General features: G+C 49.0%; 1 protein-coding gene across 3 annotated transcripts in view; it reads right to left on the bottom strand.

Moving 5' to 3' along the window:
• The window catches only part of LOC126523442 (UPF0462 protein C4orf33 homolog), a 288556-nt gene that overhangs the window by 54015 nt on the left and 214765 nt on the right, over nt 1-19776 (bottom strand). For all 3 annotated transcript variants that reach the window (XM_055066822.1, XM_055066821.1, XM_055066823.2), the window contains one exon: nt 17498-17549. In XM_055066822.1, the coding sequence (XP_054922797.1) occupies nt 17498-17549 (52 nt within the window). The remainder of the gene's footprint in view (nt 1-17497; nt 17550-19776) is intronic.

Below are 19776 nucleotides of genomic sequence, written 5' to 3' on the forward strand. Positions count from 1 at the left end.
CGATGATTCTACCCGGCTGTCTGTTGTCGCCGAACATTATGTTATCTGATTTCATCGCCTGACGCGAATGGCGTAGAACATTGTGGAATACGCGCGGGTCCCAGCGATTAGTCTGGAACATTCGACGACTGCTGTATAAAAGCCGACGCGCTTGACCCACTGGGCAGATTTTCGACGATCGCCGAGCGTGTTCGCCGCTATCATCGTGCTATAAGTGTAGCCTGTTTTGTGGGCACAGGTTCGCCCAATAAAAGTTAGTTTTGTCGTTCACAGTACTGCTACTGTGTTATTCAACGTCACGACCACGTGACATCTGGTGGAGGTGCTTGTGCGTTCATGTACCGAACGCCCCCGCAAAGCCGCGATCCAAGCCCGAAGCCCGAGGACAAAACCAACGTCGCCCAAGACCAGCGAGCTAGCCGCCGGCTGCAAGGACTGCCCCCAGAGCACGGACTCCTACCTGAGACGTGTAGGAAGATTGCCACCAAGTCCTCCCCAATGGCAGCCCCAGCATCCCCCGTCGTGCTGCAGCAGCCCAGGGAGCCCCCCACGTTCCGCGGTTCAACATTCGAGGACCCGGAAACCTGGCTCGAGACGTACGAGAGGGTCGCTGCATTTAACAGCTGGAACAGCGACGACAAACTGCGACATGTCTTCTTCGCATTGGAAGACGCTGCCAGGACGTGGTTCGAGAACAGAGAAGCCACGTTAACGACCTGGGACCTTTTCCGAACTGGCTTCCTGCAGACATTCACAAGCGTCGTACGCCGAGAACGAGCCCAAGCACTACTGGAAACCCGAGTGCAGCTGCCCAACGAGACCACCGCGATTTTTACAGAAGAAATGAGCCGCCTATTCCGCCACGCCGACCCGGAAATGTCCGAGGAAAAGAAAGTCCGGCTACTAATGCGTGGTGTTAAGGAGGAACTTTTCGCCGGTATCGTACGAAACCCACCGAAGACTGTCGACGAGGTTCTTCGCGAGGCCACTAGCATCGAGAAGACACTCGAGATGCGAAACCGGCAATTCGACCGCCGCACCAACGCTACAAACTATGCCGGAGTTCAATCACTGGCCTCCGAAGACCTGCGCGAGGCTATCAGGGCAGTCGTACGAGAGGAGCTTCAGAAGATCTTCCCGTCGTCGCAGCCTCAAGTGGCCTCGATCGCTGACATCGTCAAAGATGAGGTTCAGCGGTCGCTTGGAGTTCCGGAGGTGCAACCTCAATTACCGCAACCCCAACCCGAAGCGATGACCTACGCCGCCGTCGTACGCCGTCAAGGCCCTCCTCAGCGACCGCGCCAGGGCCCTGTAACGCCGCAATTCCGTCGACCAGCGCCGCCGCCGCCGACAGCGCGCCCACCCGTCGCCCAGCGGAGCTACCCGAGGAAGACCGACGTTTGGCGCGCTCCTGACCACCGCCCGCTCGGCTACCACTGCGGGGAAGCGGGTCACGTCTACCGACGATGTCCATACCGGGAAATGGGACTGCGAGGTTTCGCCGTCAACGCTCCGCGCCCGCAGCAAGGTGAACGCCCTCGCGATATCGCTGACTACCTCGCGGCTACTCAGTGGAGTTCTCGACGACCGTCGCGTTCACCATCACCAGGCCGCTACCTGTCGCCGCAGCGCCGACCATACACTGGCCCAGCTCGGGGCCGGTCAGCGAGCCCATATCCGGAAAACTAAAAGCAGCAACCGATGGAGGTGCGGTTGCTGTCCGTCGAACTGTCGAAGATCCTCCGCCGCCGACGAAGACGCCGAAGAAACTACCTCGACGACATAACGACACGCCGCCGTCCCGACAAAGTCTGGAAGGAAAGAATGCGACGATGAAAGACGACCTGACGACGTCACATACCAGCCACAAGTCAACGCGACGCAGTCGTGATCCGACGCCAAGACCGAACTGTAATACAAGACAAAGAGCCACCGACCTCGACGTGCTTCTCGACGGCCACGCAGTCACCGCCTTAGTCGACACAGGGGCTGATTACTCCGTCATGAGTGGACACATCGCCGCCCAGTTGAAGAAAGTTAAGACTACGTGGGAAGGCCCTCAAATTCGTACCGCCGGAGGACACCTCATAACGCCGACTGGAATGTGCACGGCAAGAATTACCATTCACGACCGGACTTACCCTGTCACCTTCGTTATCCTCCAACAGTGTTCACGAGACGTCATTCTCGGCATGGACTTCCTCAACCAACACGGCGCAGTCATCGACCTGAAGTCGAAGTCAATAACTCTGTCGGAAGACCATGCGATACCGTCGGAGAACCCTCGTAGTCACCACACCTTGAGTGTGCTCGAAGATCAGGTGAGCATCCCGCCTCGCTCCAGCATTGTTATTTCGGTCGGCACCGAAACACCCGCTGACTTAGAAGGTGTCATCGAAGGCGACCAACGTCTACTGCTAGACCGTGAAATTTGCGTCGCAAGAGGGATCGCTCGACTGCACGGAGGAAACACGAAAGTGTTGCTGACAAACTTCAGCCAGGAGTACAAGCACATCAACAAGGGCACGACGATCGCATACATCGAGGAAATTCTGGAAAACAGCAATGCGTTTGTCCTCTCGGATTCCGCCGCATCTACCCCGACGACCATGGTTGCCGAACCAGACTACGACATTAATCCAAGTCTCCCCGTGATTAAGCAACAGCAGCTCAGAAGTCTGCTCCGGCGATACAAAGGCTGCTTTTCGACGTCATCGAGGATTCGACAAACACCAGTCGCCAAGCATCGCATAATCACCGAGGAGTACGCTCGACCACTTCGCCAGAGCCCTTACCGAGTTTCGCCGCGAGAACGTGAAGCTATAAGAGAACAAGTCGACGAAATGCTGCGCGACGACATCATCCAGCCGTCGAAAAGCCCGTGGGCATCTCCTGTTGTGCTGGTGAAGAAAAAGGACGGAACCCTTCGTTTCTGCGTCGATTATCGTCGTCTGAACAAGATCACGAAGAAGGACGTATACGCTCTCCCACGGATAGACGACGCATTGGATCGGCTCTGCAACGCTAAATACTTCTCGTCAATGGACCTCCAGTCAGGCTATTGGCAAATAGAAGTCGACGAAAGAGATCGCGAAAAGACGGCCTTCATCACCCCAGACGGCCTCTACGAGTTCAAGGTTATGCCATTCGGACTGTGCTCGGCGCCTGCAACGTGCCAGCGCGTGATGGACACGGTTTTAGCAGGATTGAAGTGGCAGACCTGTCTCGTTTACTTGGATGACGTCGTTGTATTCGCCGAAAATTTTGACGATCACCTTAGGCGGCTTGCCACAGTACTAGAGGCCATCAAGTCATCAGGGCTCACTCTGAAGCCAGAAAAGTGCCGCTTCGCTTACGATGAGCTTCTATTCCTAGGCCACGTCATCAGCAAATCCGGAGTACGCCCCGACCCGCAGAAAACAGCTGCCATTGCAAAGTTCCCGCAGCCCACCGACAAGAAGGCAGTGCGTAGATTTCTTGGCATGTGTGCCTACTACAGGCGATTTGTCAAGAACTTTTCACGCATCGCTGAGCCGCTGACACAGCTAACTAAATGTGACGTCGAGTTCAAGTGGGAAACGCCACAGGGCGACGCATTTCAAGAACTCAAACGACGCATGCAGTCGCCGCCCGTACTTGCGCACTTCGACGAGCACGCCGATACCGAAATACACACTGACGCCAGTAGCCTAGGCCTCGGTGCCGTCCTAGTCCAGAGAAAAGATGGACATGAACACGTGATAGCTTACGCTAGCCGATCATTGTCAAAAGCAGAAGGCAATTATTCTACAACCGAAAAGGAATGCCTCGCCATCGTTTGGGCCACAGCGAAATTTCGCCCTTACCTATATGGCAGGCCATTCAAGGTGGTCAGCGATCATCACGCGTTGTGTTGGTTAACTAACCTAAAAGACCCCTCAGGACGGCTGGCACGGTGGAGCCTTAGGCTAGAAGAATGCGACATCACTGTAACCTACAACTCCGGACGAAAACACTCAGATGCCGATTGCCTATCCCGCGCCCCCATTGACTCGCCGCCGCAAGATGACGAGGATGACGACGCCTTCCTTGGAATAATAAGCGCGGAAGACTTCGCCGAACAGCAACGAGGAGACTCGGAGCTAAAAGCCCTAATCGAGTATTTGGAAGGGCACACCGACGTTGTCCCAAGGGCATTTCAGCGTGGATTATCTTCGTTCACGCTTCAAAACAACCTACTCGTGAAGAAGAACTTCTCACCAGTCCGCGCCAACCACCTTCTTGTTGTTCCGTCGGCGCTACGTCCAGAAGTACTGCACGCCCTACATGACGATCCGACCGCTGGGCACCTCGGTTTCTCCCGGACGCTATCGAGGATACAAGAAAGGTATTACTGGCCACGCCTAACCACCGATGTCGCCCGTTACGTCAAGACATGCCGCGACTGTCAGCGACGCAAGACACCACCGACAAGACCAGCGGGATTACTACAGCCGATCCAGCCTCCTTACCGACCTTTTCAGCAGATCGGGATGGACTTGTTGGGACCGTTTCTGACATCAGCTTCCGGAAATAGGTGGATTGTCGTGGCGACGGACTATCTCACCCGCTTCGCTGAAACTAAAGCTCTACCGAAAGGCAGCGCAGCCGAAGTGGCTAAATTTTTCGTCGAGAACATCCTGTTGCGACATGGTGCTCCAGAAGTCCTCATCACCGACAGAGGAACGGCCTTTACAGCGGAGCTCACTCAAGCCATTCTGAACTACAGTCAGACAAGGCACAGGAGGACAACGGCCTACCATCCGCAGACGAATGGTCTTACGGAGCGGCTAAATAAGACCCTCGCCGACATGCTAGCGATGTACGTCGACGTCGAGCACAAGACGTGGGACGCGGTCCTGCCGTATGTCACCTTCGCCTACAACACGGCGGTGCAAGAAACAACACAGATCACGCCATTCAAGTTGGTTTACGGCAGGAACCCGACGACGACGCTCGACGCCATGCTGCCGCACGTCACTGACGAGGAGAATCTTGATGTCGCTACCTATCTCCAGCGCGCCGAAGAAGCCCGACAGCTCGCCCGCCTACGGATCAAGACCCAGCAGCGTACCGACAGCCGACACTACAACCTCCGACGACGCTTCGTCGAGTACCAGCCCGGCGACCGTGTTTGGGTATGGACCCCGATACGCCGGCGAGAACTCAGTGAGAAGCTGCTGCGACGCTATTTCGGACCCTACAAGGTCATCCGACGTATTGGCGCACTAGACTATGAGGTCGTGCCAGACGGCATTTCGCACTCCCAGCGGCGCCGCGCACGATCTGAAGTGGTCCACGTGGTGCGCCTTAAACCATTTTACGGACGCTGATGAACTTCCTTAGTTTGTTGTTTTCTTTGCTACGAGTGCTTTCCTTTGTTACTTTCGTTTGTTAGCAGCATCGGGGCGATGCTTTTTAAGAGGGGGGGTAATGACACGTGTACTTATCTTTATCGGGCGACCCCGTTTCGCCGCTTAACAACTCTAATCGCACAGCGACGGACGCGCCTGCATGTATCCGACGTTTCTGGAAAGTTATCGATGATTCTACCCGGCTGTCTGTTGTCGCCGAACATTATGTTATCTGATTTCATCGCCTGACGCGAATGGCGTAGAACATTGTGGAATACGCGCGGGTCCCAGCGATTAGTCTGGAACATTCGACGACTGCTGTATAAAAGCCGACGCGCTTGACCCGCTGGGCAGATTTTCGACGATCGTCGAGCGTGTTCGCCGCTATCATCGTGCTATAAGTGTAGCCTGTTTTGTGGGCACAGGTTCGCCCAATAAAAGTTAGTTTTGTCGTTCACAGTACTGCTACTGTGTTATTCAACGTCACGACCACGTGACAATATCATGATTCAGCTCAAGCACCAAATTATCGATGGCTACAAAAGCTCCAGGCTGGACACCAGAGCCATCTTGGGGCTAGACCTAACCAAGGCCTTCGATAACGTCACGCATGAGGCCATACTGAACCAACTGGCACAACTCCAGGTTGGACATCGAACATATAACTGCATGAAGAATTTTCTTACAGGTCGCACGGCCACCATTACCATCGGAGGGTTGCAGTCGCCAATTATTCACTTCGGCAGCAAAGGCACGCCGCAAGGATCAGCTCTATCCCCTTTTCTGTTTAACGTGGTCTTGCACGGACTACCGCCTGCACTAGCTAGCATCCCGAACCTCAAGCATAGCCTCTACGCAGACGATATCACCCTGTGGGTCACCGGGGGCAGCGACGGGGACATCTAAGACACGCTGCAGCAAGCCATCAACGAAGTCGTTGCATACGTAGAACCGCGCGGCCTGGCGTGTTCCCCACAGAAATCGGAGCTCCTTCTGTACAAGCCTAATTGGGGAGGTCGACGTCCAGACCCTCACCCACCCGAGATAGAGCTCAACGTGCACCAGCAACGCATACCTACAGTACCTAGCATTCGTATCCTTGGCTTACACATCCAACAAAACGGCAGAAACACAGAGATACTCAAGCAATTAGATAATCACGTACACCAAACCACTCGCCTCATTGCACGCATCGGAAATCGACATCACGGCATGAAGGAAAGCAACCTTATACGCCTGGTAACCACCTACGCCCTGAGCAGGATCACCTATGTCGCCCCGTACCTTAGCTTCAATGCGACTGACAAGTTCAAACTCAATACCATGATCAAGAGGGCCTATAAACAAGCCCTCCATCTTCCCATCACCACCTCTAACGAGAAACTGGACACCCTAGGCATTATAACACCATAGACGAGCTTCTTGAAGCGCACCGTATTAGCCAATACGAACGACTTGCCAATTCCACCACGGGCAGGCACATTCTAGGCACCCTAGGCATAACCTACACCACCCAATTCGGACCAACAGTACCCATCCCTCCAAACATTCGTGATCAGCTAGTTATCCCGCCCATACCTCGCAATATGCACCCTGAACACAATCCGGAGCGACGTGCAGAAAGAGCTAAACAACTACAAAAGCGCTACGACCAAGCCGCTGACGTAACCTACGTGGACGCAGCAGAGTACCCCAACCAAAACGCCATGGCGGTCGTCGCAGTCACGGGTTCGCAGTACCACCTCTCCGCGGCCGCATCAATATTCGCCACGCAACCCGAAGTAGGAGAAGGAACGGCCATCGCTTTGGCCCACGCGGCTACCAATGCACACTGCATCATCAGCGATTTAAAAACGGCCATTCGTAACTACGCAAGAGGACTGGTAGCACCCCAAGCGCAGAAGATTCTCTCTGGCATTCCTCCCCCAAGGCAACGCCGCGTGCAGATCATCTGGGCCCCTGGTCACTCGGGTCTGGCTGGAAACGAAGCCCCCCACGATGCCGCCCGAGCTCTCGCACACCGGGCGCATCATCCTTCTCCTGCGTCTTCCGATCCCGACCAGCCCTCTATTCAGCATCGCGGTCACGCGCGGGACCGAGTGGTCACGTTCAGACTAATTCTCCTGCACTACCGCAGAGAGCGGTTACGCTACCCCCAGCACACAAAACACTGAATAAGTCTCAATCCACCACTTGGCGACTCCTTCAGACACGAACTTTTCCGAACCCCGTGCATTACAACCGCATGTACCCCGATGCATACTCACCACTCTGCAAAGCGTGCAAGGCCCGCGCCGACCTCAATCATATTATCTGGCAATGCCCCAAAGCCTCACCCACCAACACCTCCCGCACTAACACACGCATCATTAGTACGGCCGAGCAGTGGGAGACATTGCTGCTCAGCTTGGACCCAGAGGAGCAGCTCTGGGCCGTCCGGATGGCCGAAGACGCCTCCAGAAAGCAAGGACTGGCCACCGTCTGAGGAAGGGGGGGATTGGGGGTTAGTCTCCCGACCCCCGCCACCCCTTAACCCCATCAAGCACACAATAAGGTTTTATATCTCTCTCTTGTGGACGACGCACGCGGGCGCCCCGACAAAGACGACGAACGCTCTCTCGCTCTCGAGCTGTCGGTGAACTGGCCGGAGCTGCAGTTACCCTTTGTAAATATACTCTGTAAATTGTCTCCAGTTCTTCATCCTTCTTTCGCGTAACACTACTGTGAAAATTACAACATTATGACTTTAGAGGACGAGCACTTCGCCTTTCTTACAGCTGTTTAACAAATCGTAAGCAATACGAAGTAGTCAGAGGACAAGAATCTTCATTAAAGACAGTAAAATCAAGCGTTCCACAAGCATCAGTACTGGGTCCATTACTCTTTTCTCTTTTCATTAACGATTATCCTAGATCACTCAGATTTTCTCATTCTATGTTATAAGCGGATTTTACACCTCTAATAATTCCATGACCGCCACTACAGGAAGCAAAAAAATATTGCTCAAAGTGAGCTACAGAAAAGTTTAACATGTTTTGAAACTAACAAACTTGTTTGAAGCTGCACAAGAACGAAGTATGTAGTAGTTTCTTCCAACCGAAAAACTACTCCTACTAAGTGCAACTTGCATCTCAGAGATACAGAAATCCAACACATTAGTAGTGATAAATATCTAGGAATAAGGTTTGACTCGCACTACACTGGGCTCCAAATATTAAACGTGTAACTAAGAAATGTGTTTTTGGTTGCTATACCTTATTAAAGGCACGCAAACATTTTCGTCCTCAAAGATTAGGATAAACATTATGTGAAACATTAGGCACACAATCTACGCGGACAACATCACCATTTCGTGCCGCAGTGGATGTGAAGGTCAGGTCGAGGGTGCTTTTCAAGGAGCCATCGATGTGACAGAGTGGTATCTCATCCCCACTGGGCTAAGGGTCGCGCCCGCTAAATCCGAGCTCTTACTCTGCAAGAAGAGGCCCAGAGGCTGTTCTCACCGGTCCTGGAAGCAAGCAACGGAGAGCCACATTACGTTATTCACCGGTAACGGCTCCCCAGTTCCGCGGATGCTCACTATCGGGGTCCTAGAAATGTTTATCGAGTCTAACGTGGCCAATGTAGCCGCGCTCAAACGCATTTGTTCCAAGGTGGATAGCACCCTTGCTCTGATCCGCAGAATCGCCAACAGGTACCGCGGAATCAGGAAGGACAATCTACTCCGTATTATCCACGCATTCGTGCTATGCCACCTCGCTTATTCGGCGGCTATGCACAATTGGCTCGTGTTGGAGCGCAATAAGATCTTCAAGTCTTCAAGTTTGCCCTCGGCCTTCCCATCCGAACGCACACAGAAGGCCTCCTCATGTTGGTAATCCACAACGCGTTCGAAGAAATTGTGGAAGTACAAGAGTTTTCTCAGTTTGTAAGTCTCTCTGGTACCCCAGCGGGCCGAGCCATACTTGGCATTCTGGGACATAACCTCACGGTCGCCGGTCGCGACGCTGTGAAGCTCCCCAACGACGTAAGATCCAAGATTTCCTTACACCGCATGCCACGTAATATGCGTCCGACCTACAACGAAGGACGAAGACGAGCGAGGGGTCAAGCTCTGCTCGTCAGTGCCCGCATGAACATGGATCGAACATGCTTCGTAGATGCTGGTTCATACGCTCAAGAAGAAGCCTTCTGCTCAGTGGTCTTCGACTGTGATTTCAAAGTCTTCAGCTGCGCTACCATCTGCACTTCTTGTTTCAGCGTTGAAGAGCAGGTTGCAATTTCTCTTGCATTGACGGATGTTGTAGATGACACGATTTATTCAGACTCCAAGGCCGCTATCAGGGCCTTTAGGGTGGGAATGATGGCTCCCAAGGCCCTACGTGTCATCCAAAATGCTATAGACCTGGAACATCACTCATCGGCCTGGTTCCTTGCGCACCTTGGAACCATTGAGGGTGTCTCGTTCAACCCCGAGGAGGCGCACACGGCTGCACGAGGTTTGACTGCGTCCTCTCCTGGGCGACCCGAGCCTCTATGCTCGTACAACGAGATCTGCAGGCATAATTATCTCTCAGGACGACTCCTGCCTTTGCCTCACTCCTTGCTGTGCGTTTCCCAGGGAGTCACTCTCAGACTTCTACAAACAAGCACTTACCCGAGCCCTGCGGCACTGCACAGAATGTACCCAGCACGGTTCCTGAGGCCGGACTACCCCCTTTGTGGTGGTTATGCGGGCTTCGAGCATGTCCTTTGAGGCTGCGCGTCTACCGGTCCCCCTTTCACCCAAGAGCAAATGATGAAGCTTATTAAGGCCCAGGACCAGACCTCTCACATCCTGGCAGTCCAGACGGCCCGCTAGAGGGCTGTCAGGTTTGACCTCCTCGAGCGGGCCTAGCCAGGTGACGTTGTTTAATCGCGTCTCTGGTGGACCAAATAAAGTTGTTTCACTCACTCGCTCACTCAGTCATTGATTTCAGCATTCTTTGTTGCCATTCAACAAATTGGGGTTTCACCACCAACACCACCACCAACAACGTGGGGTTTGGCCTTCGCCTCGTACATTGACCCTTTAGACATAATTCAGAAACGCGCTATGAGAATAATTGCATCGGTTACAAAGGACGCGCCCTCTGTACAGATTTTTGCAAAGTTAAATATAATACTACTTATTAAAGTTAACGAGTATAGCACACCTATAGTAATCCACAGAATACTAACCATGAAGAAGCCTGATCTCTCATCAATATTTCTAACGCCTACCGGGGACGCTAGAAAAGCTCAGCAAAATAAGTTAATGTTGCCAAAAACTCGTAATGTATAAGGTCAACATTCCCTATCATCATTGGCAGCGGCAGGGGCACCGAAAGACACTTTTCCTAAAAATCTGCCGTGTATCATTGCAAAAAAGAAGCCGACGTGATCCTGCCGGGCCGGAGCGATATCGCCGATTTGGAGACACGTGTTACAGGCTTACCCGAAGATACGTCACAGCATTCACACATCGTTGCAACGAGGGGGCGCTGCCGTCAAGGGATTAACCCTATAGAAGAAGCACGGAAGGAGATGACCGACACATTGGCAGTGGCAGGGGCACCGAAAGACACTGTTCTTAAAAATCTGCCGTGTATCATTGCAGCAAAGAAGCCGACGTGATCCTGCCGGGCCGGGGCCATATCGCCGATTTGGAGACACGTGTTACAGGCCTACCTGAAGATACGTCACAGCGTTCACACATCGTTGCAACGAGGGGGCGCTGCCGTCAAGGGATTAACCCTATAAAAGAAGCACGGAAGCAGACGACCGACACATTGGCAGCGGCAGGGGCACCGAAAGACACTGTTCTTAAAAATCTGCCGTGTATCATTGCAGCAAAGAAGCCGACGTGATCCTGCCGGGCCGGGGCGATATCGCCGATTTGGAGACACGTGTTACAGGCCTACCTGAAGATACGTCACAGCGTTCACACGTCGTTGCAACGAGGGGGCGCTGCCGTCAAGGGATTAACCCTATAAAAGAAGCACGGAAGGAGACGACCGACACATTGGCAGCGGCAGGGGCACCGAAAGACACTGTTCTTAAAATCTGCCGTGTATCATTGCAAAAAAGAAGCCGACATGATCCTGCCGGGCCGGGGCGATATCGCCGATTTGGAGACACGTGTTACAGGCCTACCTGAAGATACGTCACAGCGTTCACACATCGTTGCAACGAGGGGGCGCTGCCGTCAAGGGATTAACCCTATAAAAGAAGCACGGAAGAAGGCGACCGACACATTGGTAGCGGCAGGGGCACCGAAAGATACTGTTCTTAAAAATCTGCCGTGTATAATTGCAGGTTAGTGCTTATTTCCTTCCATTGAAAAAAAAGAAGTTTTTTTCGCACTTCCTGGTGCTGCTGCTGCTGCCAAGGTGTATCCTTCATGCATAACGTTGTCTTTATCTCGACTGCTTTGATTGCTTTGGAAATGGCGGGAAAGGATGCTGGAAAGCAACATACAAGCTTCAAAGAACTACGCGACTTAGCCAAAGCACTTGAGATTTCCCGGCGTGATATTAGAGTGGAGACGCGGAAGATTAAAGACGGCATTTCCGAGCTGAAGGATGGCCTGTCCTACTGCCCTGATATCTGCAATGATGTAAAAGATACGGCCACCGACATAAAAACCTTGAGGATGGAAATGCAGCAACTGCTGAAACAAAACATGGACTTGAAAGCTGAAAACGCAAAGCTAACACAGAGGTGCGAGGAACTCGAGCAATATCAGCGCCTAAGTAATCTAGAGGTGAAAGGAGCCCCTGCTGGCAGCAACCCACTGACCGTGATACAAAAAATAGGCGAGAGTGTGGATGAATGTGTCGAAGATGACGACATTGACACGTATCACTGGGTTTGCACGCCGAAATCGGGCGTGCAGAATATAATTGTGCGCTTTGTTAGAAGAAGCAAGCGAAATGATCTGCTGTGGAAAAGTAGGAAACAAAGGCTCAACGGCTCGCTGTTTTGTATGGAAGAATCACGACCGATCTTTCACGACCGAAATCAGCACTTGACACCTAAGAACAAAAACTTGCTTGCGGCTGCGATTCACAAAAAGAAGGAAGCGCACTGGAAATTTGTATGGACGTCCGGAGGCAGGGTGCTTGCACGAAAAAATGAGGAATCCCCTGTTACTCACATCACTGATGCGCCAGATTAGGAGCGAATCCGCATCGAGTAGGAATAGTCTTGCCTTCTTGTTTTTGTTCATTTTTTTTGTTGGTTCGTTTGTGCTATTCATATAACGTATAGTTCAACTCATCGACAACTGCAGATATTGTACTGTCAATGAATTTAATAGCGAGTTATCCACAAAACAAAAAGGGTTTACAATAATACACGTAAATTGCAGAAGCATAAAGACAAAAGCAGATAATATTGCAGTTTTGCTCTCGTCCATATCTTCTGATATTGACATTTTAATCTTTACGTTAACTTGGATAACAGAAAAAGCACACACACCACACTTTTCAGGCTACCGTTCAAAATACCTCTGTCGTGATGAAAAAAAAGGTGGTGGAATAGCCATTTATTTCAGGGTTACTTTATCTCATGAGATCCTTGAACACGTATCTGTTATGACCGCAGACACTGAGTGTCTAAGTATGCGCATTAACAAATTGTTAATCATTGCGCTTTATCGTCCACCCCAGGGGCATAAAATAAATTCTTAGAATTTCTGGACACATTACTTGAGACCACTACTTCTTCTAATACTCCTTGTGTCGTTATGGGCGACACCAACATAGATTTCATTTCAGATGACCCATATGCGAAAAAGTTAGGACTTGTTTTTTCCACCTACGGTATAACAAACTACATCACAAACCAATCAGGATTACTAAGCACAGTGCAACAGTACTAGATATTTGTGCTTCGAATGTAAACCCATGGGAATCAAAAACTGGGTTTCTTTCCTATGATTTAAGCGATCACCTCCCTGTATTTTTTGCTTCATTTGCTCAAGAAAAAAACAGCACACCATCTAAACAGCTGATAAATGAGCGACTAATAAATGATGAAACGAGGGAAACGTTTTTTTTTCATATAGTTAAAGAAATTGATTGGCACGACATCTATTGCAACGAAAATGTAAACGATGCGTATGATACATTCATAAAGTTGTTTCGCGCTTGCTATGATGCGGCGTTTCCAGTAAAAGTATCTTCTAGAAATAAAAAAAAGGCAAGGAAAGCCATGTGTTACCTTAGATTTATATTATCATATCAAAGTAAAGAATAAGTTATGACTTTGTGAGCACGAGGGCACCTGATAAATTCTAGCTATACAAAAAATACCGAAATGGCCTAACGTCCGATCTGAAAAAAGCAAAGCACCAATATTGCGAGAAAACGTTTGCAAGAATTTACAACGACAAAAGAAAGATATGGGCCGTTGTGAACTCACTCACTTCAAGGAAAAAAAGTTGCTCATGCCTGTGAGGAGTTTACCATAAATGGAGAAACGCTGCGCAGGAAAGGTTGGCTGATTCTTGAATACTCACTTTATTAACGCTGGTTCCTATGCATCTTCTTGTGAACCAGAATGCGACGATGGCGCTCTCAATACAGTCTTTCAGTCTATCTACATGCAACCTACGGACCCAATAGAAATATCAAATGTAATAAAACAATTAAAGAATAATGTAGCGCCAGGGATCGATGAAATATGCCCAGCTGAAATATAATTGGTTGCGCCGTTAATTTGTGGCGTACTTAGTCACATTGTTATTCTTTCTCTGGAAAAAGGCATTTTTCCGAGCCAGTTAAAGACGGCGGAAGTTACTGCGATCTATAAAGGGGTTGGTGTAAACAACCTATCGAACTGTCGTCCCGTATCTCTACTTCCCACAATATCGAAATATTTGAAACCGTTATTTATGAGAGACTCCTGGTATTCTTTGAAAAACATCAATTAATAGCCGAAAATCAATATGGTTTTCGAAAGCACAAATCAACTGAGCAGGCTCTAGTAAATATCAAAGGCAAGATCACCGAAAATATGGTGAATAGGGATTATACGCTGGGTCTGTTTCTAGACCTCAACAAAGCCTTTGACTCTATACTATTCGATTTATTACTAAAGAAATTATCCAGGTATGGAGTCCGAGGCATTGCTCTTGATCTTCTCAGAAGCTACTTATCTGATCGTTTTCAACTTGTAAAGAATAACGGATCATTTTCAACGGAAATGAAAATAAAACAAGGCGTCCCTCAGGGCTCCATATTTGGGCCACTGTTATTTATCATCTTTATAAATGATATTGTCTCTATCCCTGGTACCTCTGACGTCATCATGTATGCAGATGACACAAATATATTTTTTTTCCTCCCATAACCTTGCAACAATTGAACGCGATGCCAATACAAAACTTTTTCATCTATCCAGGTGGCTAAAACAAGCTGACATTAGATGCCTCCAAAACTACATACATGCTATTTCGTCCTACCAACAAACCATCGCACAGAAACCTAATGCGAATATTTGAAGAAAGCCTAATTAAACATGTTGAAAAACAAAATATTCTCGGGGTATGGTTTCAAGACAAACTAAGTTGGTGTACACAAATAAATTTCCTCATTTCAGATTTAGCACGCACAGTTGGATGTTTGTACCGGAAAACCCACCTTATACCACTCTGGCTAAAGCGAACTCTTAATTATTCTTTTTTCTATTCCAAACTTACATATGGTTTACTTGTCTGGGGTACCACCAAAAGACAAATTACAACAAGCTTGTCATACTTCGAAAAAAGATTTTACGGTCTTTTGAAAATTACTATGGCCAAGTACAAGATTTAAGAACGGCTCCCTTATTATTAAAACACGGTATACTGAGGGCAGACCAGTTATATAATTTCAAGCTATTACAATTAATACACAAAAACAAACTCTACACAAAAGTAGAAATAATTCCTATCCATTGTCTAATATTCCAAAAACGACGCACTCCCAAAATACGAACTGAATACGGACGACAGAAAATGGAATATCAGGTAGCTGATGTACTAAATAAGGTCAAAGAAAAATTGAATTCCAGTACCGCTATAAATATTTTAAAAAATAACATAAAAATCTAATAATCATTTCTGAGTTAAAATACTCTTAGCAATAATGTTTGCTGTGGTTCTTTATCTACTTACTATTTGATTTTTTGGTGTGTGTAGATATATAAACGCGTGCTCTATGTATGTACGTGTGTATAAAAGCATCATTGTATGTTGTATGAATATAGTTGCATAATAAAAAAAACGCGCACGTGAAATGTATGTTTACTGCATATATGTACTTCATACATTATCTAAGTAATATAGACATTGATACTGTTATGGAAGTGTAAAATGGTTATATTCGATGTGTTTTTTTTCGTGTTATTTGTTCATTTGTTATGTGATGCAAGCGTGACTGTCATCTTTGCCTAAAGCCGCTTGCCAAACTGCAAAGGGTCAGAGGCCTTTGTCAGGCATTTTAAGCCTTTAGCCTCTGCCCCTCTAGCAGGCTCTGTATTAGGTCTGTTGAAAATAAAACATTCATTCATATCTCTGCAAAAAACTTGAACGAAATACTTTGTTTCATAAAAAAACTTCCAAATGCGGTTCCATCATTATAAGATCATTTAAATCATGTATATAAGATAACCTTCTTTTGCTTTTACAGCGGAGCGGTTTATCTCTACCAACCGGCGATTCTTTCGTGGCAGTCCACAGAAATCTTGGTTCCATCCCCTGACCACCGTCACGAAGGCGTGCCTTGCTATGTTGCGGAAATCACACTCGATCTCGCTTGCCTTTCTTAACGTGAGATCGCTTGGTCTTCATTCGAAAGATATAACGCAGGACTTTGTAGTCAACGACGTTCAGGTGCTGTGTCTCTCGGAAACGTGGACGGACATAGTCACCGAAGTGACCGGCTACGTTGGAACAACGGCCGCGAAACGAAGTGACAACCGCTCTGCCGGAGTCGCCGTCTACGCAAGAATAGAAGCATGCGTGACCGCGTACACGCCTAAGTCTGACCCGGTCGACTGCGGCGACGTGCGTGCCGTGAAAACCCGCGATGGAATCGTCATCTTCACCGTGTGCATTTCGCCGGGCACTTCCAAGGCCGACGTAGAGCGGTTCATGCGAATGCACTTCGCGGCGTTGGCGACAGATAACACTACGCCTTTCGTCATCGTGGGGGACTTTAACGTCGACATTTCGGAGCAGGAAAACTAGTGGGTCGTAGACGTTGTCTTCGACGAGTTTGTGCTAAAGTGTTACAAAGAAAAGAAGCTACCAACCACCATCCGTGACTCGTGCGTCACGGATGGTGGTTACAGATGGTGGTGTGTCACGGATACGGGATCGGTCTTCGCCCTTCCCAGTCGAAATTGGCAAAACCGTCTCCTCTCTGTCCATATGTCAAATTAAGAATAATCACTGTGTGGGATGGTTCTCACCATACAAAAGTTATTTGAAAATCAAAAGGCAGCCTATAACCTAGCAGCGCGGCACACCAGCTGAGAAAAGTTTTTGCCCTTGTGTACAAAATATTGGGGAAAAAATTATTTAAATTTTTACAACTAGGACAATATTCAGATTGGGCTTCCTGAACGTACAATGCTAAAGCGTGCTGCCTCTATCAGGTGCCTGCTGTTATATGAGACCTTGCTCAGATGGCGAATATTTTATTTTATTGCTTTCTCGCGTCATGCTCGTCCTACATTGAACTTGCATTGGCATATATTTCTATATGAATTCAACCTTTTTCTTTAGTTGATATGACAGGATTCTACAAGCAAGACTTGTAATAAGAACACTGCTTCGAATAATTAAGCATTATGGTTTTGGTATACCTTTATGTTGTGCTTTGGGGCAAAAAAACTGGCACAGGGAGCACATAGAAACCACTACCACCAGATAAAGTTAACAAGGTAAGATCTTACTAGCTCGCATGATTAACTACAAAAAAAAGGGCGAGAGGGGATACATCTGAAAGAACAGCCAAGTATTTATTGTACCGCGGCAGTGCCCACGTTGACATTATTCTGAAACACTTAGTGAAGTTACTGAAGTACACTTTCATGCTATCATAATACCAACTTACCTTCAATGTGCTTCCAGCGATGTTTCCAAGAGTTACCAAATAATGGCCGTATCTGCAGTAAAAGAAAAAAACATGGCGTTTTACGTGCCAAAACCACTTTCTCATTATGAGGCACGCCGTAGTGGAGGACCGCCGGGGGTTATTTAACGTGCACCTAACTCTAAGTAGACGGTTGTTTTCGCATTTCCTCCCATCGAAGTGAAACCGCGGTGGCCGGGATTACATCCCGCGACCTCATGCTTAGCAGCCCAACACCATATGCACGAAGCAACCACGGTGGGACATCTACAGTAAGTGTTCCTATTAGCATCGTTAAAATTAACTGCGACTAAATACACCTCTGCCACGAAAGCACTGGAATTGCAATAGAATTGCTTGGGGCATGCCACAGTGCCGCGTGGGCGTACGGTGCACCACGGGCAAAGAGTGCGCGTCGGGCGAGCGTGGTCGCCGGGGCGCTCCCCGCCTGTTCGCAGCATGGGCGCCGTGGGAGCGTGCGAAGAAATCCGAGGACACCTCTTCTGATGAGTTGTGAATGCGAAAGTAGTAATGTTCAACTGTACGACAGTGGGCGGTCCTTCGAGTTACGAACTCCTCCAGGGCAAGCGAGCGCATTCAGTCGATTGGCGCGTTCCAATTTGGCCTTTTCGAAGCGCAGTTAGAACGCACGCGAGGGCTTGCGCGGACAAGAAACGCGCGGAAAACGCAGGCCTCCGAGAACGAGGGTGATGAAGCGTCGCGGCGATGCCCTCTGCCTTCACGCAACACCTGGCACGCGGCAGGAAGTGCTCCCGCTCTGCTGCCTCGATGCGGGCACGTGACTGGCGTCGCAGCCAATGGCAGTTTAGATGCTGCAGCACAAGCGCGACTCCGGCTTTCTCCCTCATTGTCCCATTTGACGCTATCGTACCGACAAAAAAAAAGGGGGGGGGGGAGGGAGCCACAACAGGGCACCGCTTCTTTCTTGACGCTCCTCACGGTATGGGTATACATGCCGGCAAGCATTACTTCTATCTCTAAGAAATGGCGACAAAAAAAAAAGCAAGAAACAACGCAGTCTATGCGGTTATCACCGAAATGCCGACTTTCGCGCAGAGCTCCGCCTTAAACATATAGCCTCCGTCGTTTAAAGCTTGATTTCCAGAATATTGAGTTGTCGGGCCCCGTTCAAAAACCGTGGCTTTCTTACGAGAATTCTTTTCTGGTGCAACAGTGGTCTGGCAAGAGAAGCATATAGGTTGTCAGGTTTTACGTGCGGCCAAGGAGCTCAACGGCTTGTGGGCCATAGGCAGAGCAGTCATGCATTATATCTAAAAAAGAAATTGAAAAAGAAAAACGAAGAAGATCAAAAAAAAAACATCTCGCCTATCCTTGCCGGCTCTTCCATGACAAACTATAGTGCTAGGATTTAATTTATGACTCGGCTAGGCTGTAGCTCGCAATGCCGTTTTCAATCGACCGCATTGGTGAGAAGTGAATGAGGTTGCTGCTTCGCGGTGAATATCTGTATGAAGGTCAATCGATTCAGCTTCACTACATAAAAACGTTAGTACAGCCTTTTTATTTCAATTTGGGGTTCAGACAATAGACCACCAATGTCGGCTAAGTGTTACCCTTCGTCAGACCACTTGCGCGACATCGCGGAACACGAAAAAATTCAGATCTCTCGCAGACATGGCGCGAGACATTTATGAAATTCTGCGCTTTCCATTACTGTACAAGAAGACTTGGAAATAAATAATTGTTTTTATTTGTTTTTGCAAAAGTTGTTGGATAAGCTCTGAAGCGAAAACCTTTCCCTCCACGCCGCATTTAAATATCAAACAATTTTGAATTGTAAACCACCGAATATTGGTGGAGGCGGTTCAAAAACCTAGAGTACCTGACAGTTGCCCCAGCGGCTGTGAAACATGTTGCTGAGTTTATTATTCAATCTTCACATCGCTTATTATGCCCAATTTTCAGGTTTCGCAATCGCGCGGCAGTATTCAGTGTCGAAGAGGGTGCGCACTAAATAGCTGAGTCCTTAGGTGTTCTTTGAGTAGAGCTGTGGAGGAAAAAATGCAGATCCCACGCACTGTGTGCATCGATGTGTGTGAAGCATTCTGCGCTGTTTTCATTGATTGAGCATAATTACCGGTGATGTTGACAGCGAATAGTAATTTCCTGAACATCTTCTCCAACAAGGGAGGGATGACTTGATCTTAAACTTTACCTAGAGTGCGCCACTGCTATTTGTCTGCGTCAGAGCACAAAGGGAGAGGCGTTTGCGCGAGGCG

The sequence above is a fragment of the Dermacentor andersoni genome, chromosome 6 (assembly GCF_023375885.2).
Source record: "Dermacentor andersoni chromosome 6, qqDerAnde1_hic_scaffold, whole genome shotgun sequence".
Lineage (NCBI taxonomy): Eukaryota > Metazoa > Arthropoda > Arachnida > Ixodida > Ixodidae > Dermacentor > Dermacentor andersoni.